General features: G+C 38.2%; 1 protein-coding gene across 1 annotated transcript; it reads left to right on the forward strand.

Moving 5' to 3' along the window:
* The first annotated feature begins 304 nt into the window (after nt 1-304).
* On the forward strand, nt 305-3,630 carry six6b (SIX homeobox 6b). Its single transcript, XM_079889266.1, has 2 exons — nt 305-1,641; nt 2,875-3,630. The coding sequence occupies exons 1-2, from the start codon at nt 1,070-1,072 to the stop codon at nt 3,038-3,040; spliced, it is 738 nt and encodes a 245-aa protein (XP_079745392.1). The 5' UTR covers nt 305-1,069; the 3' UTR covers nt 3,041-3,630.
* The last annotated feature ends 3,116 nt before the right edge of the window (nt 3,631-6,746 follow it).

Below are 6,746 nucleotides of genomic sequence, written 5' to 3' on the forward strand. Positions count from 1 at the left end.
AAAAATAGGCTAATTAAAATACATTGGCTTAAAATAGCCTGTTTGTTTTCAGTGATTAAATTTGAAATGGTCGATTATAACTGATTATGTAAGCTGTTAATAGAGTCTTTAGCCTACTGGTTACCAAAGATCAGTAGACTCGTATCCACGTGCAGCTGGAAGGCGGAATGATTTGTCCAGTTAAGACTCGTTTCATTCTAAACACCACGATATTAAATTTGACAGGCCAATGACTGTTCCGCTGAGTTGTCAGATGTTTTTTTTTTTTTTTTTTTCCTTTTTGCTTCAGTGGTCGTTATTCTTCACAAGCGGGAGTCCGGAGCTGACGAATGACTTCTTCACTGAAAATCCACACAACACACGGATGATCTTATTTAATGTCGTTTGTCATTTTAATCCGAGCCATTCTCTCGTCGCACTACGCTGCGGAAACGTAGATATTTGGAATGATAAAAAACCAATCATGTCCTCTCCTGTGCTTAGACTATAAAAAGGCATACGAGTGAGAGCTTAAAAATAACATTTCGTGTTAGATAAGACAGCATTGTAGCCTACTTTATATTAGGCTTTACAATTTTCGAAAAGTTTACTTAAAATGTGCGTAAAACGCGCAGTCGAGCGTAGTAACTCGCGGGGCTTGAGTAAAAGCAGAGGTCGCTGATGTTTACATTCTGCAAGGCGCTGTCGAGGTCTGGGAGGTGCTGAAATCTACTCGAGCTCCGTTCCGCGTGATTGGCACGCTTGACAGTGATTGACAGGCGTCCATGGAAACTACGCAACCAATCTGCCAAGTCCAATAGAAAATCAGAAGCGGGTATCACGTCTTTTCCCTCCTCAAAAAATATCTTCATTCTTGTGCTATAATCTCGTGCCCTCGAAATCTCCAACGGAGGCAGCCTCAGACCGACAGAGCGACATCTCTATTTCTCTGCATCGTCAAGCGTTCATCAGCTGACTCTGGAATTGCCTTTTCGCCTGGATTCGACTGGGGGGAGAGAGAGAGAGAAAAGCCACATAAAGCAGGAAGCTTTGAGGTAGAGAGGACTCCGAGAGGAGAAGAGAAGCCTTCATGTTTCAGTTGCCAATCTTGAATTTTAGTCCCCAGCAGGTAGCGGGGGTATGCGAGACTTTGGAGGAGAGCGGAGACATCGAGCGTCTCGGCCGATTCCTTTGGTCGCTGCCCGTCGCACCAGCCGCCTGCGAGGTGCTGAACAGAAATGAGTCTGTGCTGCGGGCTCGCGCCATCGTAGCCTTCCACACTGGGAATTTCCGTGAGCTTTATCACATTCTGGAGAACCACAAGTTCACCAAAGAGTCCCACTCTAAACTGCAAGCACTTTGGCTGGAGTCGCACTACCAGGAGGCAGAGAAGCTCCGAGGCCGCCCGCTAGGGCCAGTGGACAAATACCGAGTACGGAAGAAGTTCCCTCTCCCTAAAACTATTTGGGATGGAGAACAAAAGACGCACTGCTTTAAGGAAAGAACCCGACATTTACTTCGAGAATGGTACCTCCAGGATCCTTATCCGAACCCAAGTAAAAAGAGAGAGCTTGCACAAGCTACGGGACTCACTCCCACTCAAGTGGGGAATTGGTTTAAAAATCGAAGACAAAGGGACAGAGCCGCGGCTGCAAAAAACAGGTGTGTTTTCCCGATTTTAACCATTGGGGATATATTGAGCAAACATTTCATATTTTAGCAATAAAATGGTTATATACTAAGATGAGATATGTCGATCAAATCTAAAGGAAAGTCTAGCCTACATATTTAATAAAGGAAAGGCTAGGCTAATGTAGCCTATAACATAATATGTCAATGTCTAAACAAACAGTCTTAAAATGGAAAAATCACAAATGGATTCATCAAAAAATGTGAACGGTTATTATTTGTAATGGTAGCATATAACCTAAGCGATGTATTTTTATGATTAAAACCGAAATTTGCAATTAAATTGGGCAACTATCTTTATTTTTGTTTAACTTTTAATTTCGGAAATAAAAAAGCGTAAAAAAAAAAAACCGTCTACATGTAGCATACAAAATACTGTTACTTGTCCCTTTTGACCAAAAATCAATGGCTATCGCTTTTGTGTAGCTGTGTTATTGTTTGGGCCTTGTCTGCATCTAAAGTCCTTATAGATATACAATTATAACAATTAACGAGAGCCTAAGATGAATAACAAAGATTAAATTATGATTATGAAAATCTTTCTTGGTTTCGACAGTTAAGCTGAAGAAATTCTACCGTGATGTTAATAGGTTTTTTATTTTGTTGCAAGCTGTTTGCTGGAGTAATGCAAACAAGGACAGTTTCTTACAGACAATAATTTACTCTATCAGATTGTGTTCTATATTTTGTTGGACATTTAAATATATGAGCTGTTATAATAACCTTTAAAAATTACCATACACCAAGCATGTTGGTTAAAACAGTTTAGGCCAGTTCACCACGACCATATAATATATTATATTACCACGAATATATTATATATATAGCCTATATAAAAACATTTTTTTTCTAAATTGGAACTCTTTTTATTAAACAGAGACCGGATAATAAATATAGGGAATGCGCGAATTGGCTGCAGCCTATAGATTTTATGTTCTTCCGGGGCATTCCGTTAGTGGGCTAAACCTGAAGCCTGAGCGGAGCATCATTTCATAATATGTGCAGATTTCATACAAAGAATTTGCAGTTAAATATCTTGATTTAGCCCACGTTTTAACATTAATTGCACGTTCTTATTTAAAAAGCAAGCAACACCTGAGAACCACTGATTTAGCTAATTTAAGAGGTTTTTTTAATTATTATTATTTTTATATTTTTTATATAGAAACCCCTTCATCTAAAACCCAGCCTTTTTCTTTTTTTAAGGTTGCAACAGCAGGTGTTGTCTAATGGTTCGGTTCGGTCCTTAGCTGGAGAGGATGGTGCTGTAGACCGACTGGGGAACGCGTCGAGCCCTGAAGCGAGCCTGTCCAGCAAAGCCGCTGCGTCGGCGATCTCCATCACTTCAAGTGACAGCGAATGTGACATCTAACATCGCACCGCGGGCTATACGGGAAGACTATGAGAAAATTAACACATACGAAGGAAATCGAGACAGACAATCAGCAAGATAAACAAGCACATTTGTGCCTGCCTTAACGTATCAGAGGCCGTGTTTTTATTTTATTTTTAATTTTTTTTATTTGTAGGCTGTAAGCCTATACCAGCCTGGAATCTTGGGATTTATGGAATGCTTTATCTTCTTTAAAATGTATTTATCTTTTTGTGAAAGCAAAGTGGGGGCAAACACGAACAAATGACATGAGAAAAAATAATAATATCTGAATTAAAACTACTTTTGTAAGCAAAATCGACTGCCTCAAGCAAACAGGCCCTACGGAAATGATATTCACACTTTTTGTTCATTTTGAAAAGGACTTCATGGTGAAACATTTTACCTCCCAGGTTTTCTAAAGTGTTTACGCATTAAATTGTTGCTCTTATAGAATCTGATTTTCATTTGCTTGGTCATTTCAAGTCTGGTCATTTCTGGTGGTAAACGATCGACTTTTAGAGCATGTGTGCGCCGATAGTGGAGATGAATGAAAGACTTGCCGCAAATAAAATTTTGATGATCAAAGTAACCATACAGACTTATTCTCATCCATTAAAATAGGGTATTATTTCAAATAAGTGTTTATTTCTGATCTTTATCATTTATTATTATTAATATTATTATTATTAAAATGTGTTGGATTTTGACATCTTTCCCCGGACAGCCTATTTTGTTAGCCTCAATAGCATTAACATGTGAATGCATTCACCCTTCATTTAAGCAGACAAACCACTTGAACTTTTGCCTCTGTATTCCTGGTATAAATGGTGTGAGGTTCATGCACAGCCAGTAATCGGTAAATGTAGGCTATAGTGGTGTGTTTAACCTGATCGCTTGCTGCGTGTCCAGACGCGTTAACCGCCCCGTGTGATTGGCTTTGCCGTCATGTAATGCTTTCTGACAGGAGAAGGTCAACGAGAGGGCGAAGCGCATTGGTTTCAGAACGAGCAAGCTAGAGAGGAAAATCATCTAAAGGCTATAATTTATTCATTTACTTATTCATTTAAGCTTTAATTGCTTACAGAGATACTGCGAAACTGTGATCGTTTACTGAAGAAACTGCAAAATATATATACAAATTTCAGTCTAATATAGGCATCTAATTATTATTTTAATTATTATAATCATAAATATACTCATTTGGTGCTATTGCGAAGCCTATGTGTATTGCGTTTTGTCCCCGTTTAGTGTTCACCGTTAAATTCCTTTAAGGTCACTTTTGTTCAGGGAAGGAAGGACAAAGTATCTTTAAAGTCTGTTAATAATGCTTGGCTACTGTTATTGGGGGAAAACGAGGCACATGTGGTAGGGGAAAGGAGAGCAGGCTATTGAGTTTGCAAAGGGACAAAAGCGGAAAGATTAGGTGAAAAGAGTGTTTCTGACAGTCAATAAGGTTGTCAAACTCTTCAGCGCTAATCAGCGCTAATGACCGCTTCTCAAACCCAACTGGAACAATAGTGAGCTCTTCAAAGCTCTGTTGGGGTTAAGGGGTGCTTTCTCCCCAACGAGCTCCGAAAATCCCTTTTCACTGCATATATTTATTACAATATCGAAAATGTATAAATAAATGTGTGTGAATAGCATTATGGTATATCTATTATTTCAGTCACAAAGACAACACCGATAAAAGTCGTAAAAAAAAATGAAAATAAATATGGCTAATTATTTTGTTTACGGAAAACATTCGCTTGTGCACTGGCTTGAATGAAATTTTCATTAAATATCATTTTTAAAAATGAGCAGGGGCCTGCATTCACTGTCACAAAATGAGGCCATTGAGGCTATACTAATGAGTAGTGTATTCAGAATTCCTGGGTACCTACCTATATAACAATCGCCATGGGTTTTTGTGAACATGTCACAATGCAAATTTGTCGTGTTCAAGGCCAATCCACGAAACTGATATAGCTATAACTCATATGTTTTGAACAGCAAAAGTCTACTTTATTAACATCATGTTCTCCGTAATTTTGTCTTAAAATATCTTAAATATATAAACAGAACAGTTATCGTGAGAAGTATATCCAAACAAAAGCAGCTGAAATGGCTTAATTAGAGTGACTTGATGCATAAGAAGCATTCAGAGTCTCATGGCCCGAGTAAGATAAGTAAAAACTGGTGTATACTACTGTTGAAGATCCTGCTGTTGGCTAAAAGACATACTGCTGTATTCCACTCATCTTCAAAAGATCCCATGCAAACCACACAATCTCTGGAGGACCAAGAGTAAAAAAAAAAAAAAAGACTATACAAGCCATTATTTTCTATTCTAGGTTAAACTTGAGGTTAAAATAAATACACACAATTTGCTTTCTTTGTATTTCACTGAACCAATTCAGGCTGTTTTTGTTGTGAAAAGCATGGAAAAGACGAAATTGTTCGTCAGAGATGTTGTTGCGGACCGAATGCACAGTCCATCTTTTTTCTTTACACAATAGACGGCGTTGTGGTGCTTTTTACAGGTAAAGTCGCTTGAGTGTTTTTGTGGGAAAACTATTACACCCACATATCATGTCACAATCTTTTGACAGCCCATGTTTGCCATTTGGCGCTGAAAATGGAAAACGTTTTGTCCAACGAATTTGCACAGAATTCTTTTTTCCTCCAGAACATTATCTTCCTTTATGGAGAGTGGAACAGAAAATAATCCAAATACATCAATACAACATTGCAATTACAAGGCCTGTCTGGTGATAAAACAAGTTGTGTGCTGGCTACTGTAGGCTGTACGTATTTGTTTCCAATCGGTTAAACCTTGGATCTAGAAGGCAATGTCACTGAAATGATCAATGAAATGTCTCCATTAATTTTCTTTATTTATTTGAAAAGGACAAGGTCCTTTGTGAGGGAATGTATTTTTCTGTCGAAACTGGAGACAGGGGATGTAAATTGGATTTGTTAGAGCTGAGCGCCCTCTGCTGTTAAGACTCATCTGCCAATCTTCCCATACCATGGCTCAAACAAACAAACAAACAAATAAATAGGCTGTGCTTAAGAGCAGATATCAGTTGGAGCAAAGCCACTGCGAACACATTTTCGTTTTTGCTTATTTAGTCAGCCTAAAACTTTACATTTGTTGTAGAGCATAATTATTGTCATTAATTTGAGTGATGATAGGATATAAAAGTGATATTAATTTATTGTATGTAAAACAGTTGCAGGGTTTCATTTCTTGTAGTAGGCTAATAGGCTGCAATTATTTATATATCATATCATCCATTCCAATTGGTCATGGCCTTACTAGTTAGCCAACTAATGTCTAGGCCTAACTTTAATTTAAGGCCACTTGATCTGCAGGAATATCGTTTTAAAGCGATATTTTTATTCTAAAATGTAGTGTACACAGGATTTGCAATACTAAAACATTACATAATTTCGTTTATTTTAAGCACTTTTACGGATCGCATGGTTACATATTGATTGCATGGCCTACAGCTCCAGAACCCTGAAAGGTCGCGGCATGAGCGCGAGCACTGTAGAAAATAACTCACGGCAGTCAAGTGTCACACGAGACTGAATTCAAGAATGCCCATCATAGATACTGGTAGAATTATGTTAGATGTATGGCGGAGAAAAACATGAAATCTGTACAGAGGTAGTGTTTAGTAAACAAACTTCAATCATTCACGTCAATAGGTGTCAC

Source organism: Squalius cephalus (assembly GCF_949319135.1).
Source record: "Squalius cephalus genome assembly, chromosome: 12".
NCBI lineage: Eukaryota > Metazoa > Chordata > Actinopteri > Cypriniformes > Leuciscidae > Squalius > Squalius cephalus.

Bases quoted from the DNA above. Each gene is read 5' to 3' on its own strand.
- six6b (XM_079889266.1), top strand. From the start codon at position 1,070: ATGTTTCAGTTGCCAATCTTGAATTTTAGTCCCCAGCAGGTAGCGGGG. The intron at 1,642-2,874 runs GTGTGTTTTCCC...TCTTTTTTTAAG, and splicing joins GCCGCGGCTGCAAAAAACAG to GTTGCAACAGCAGGTGTTGT.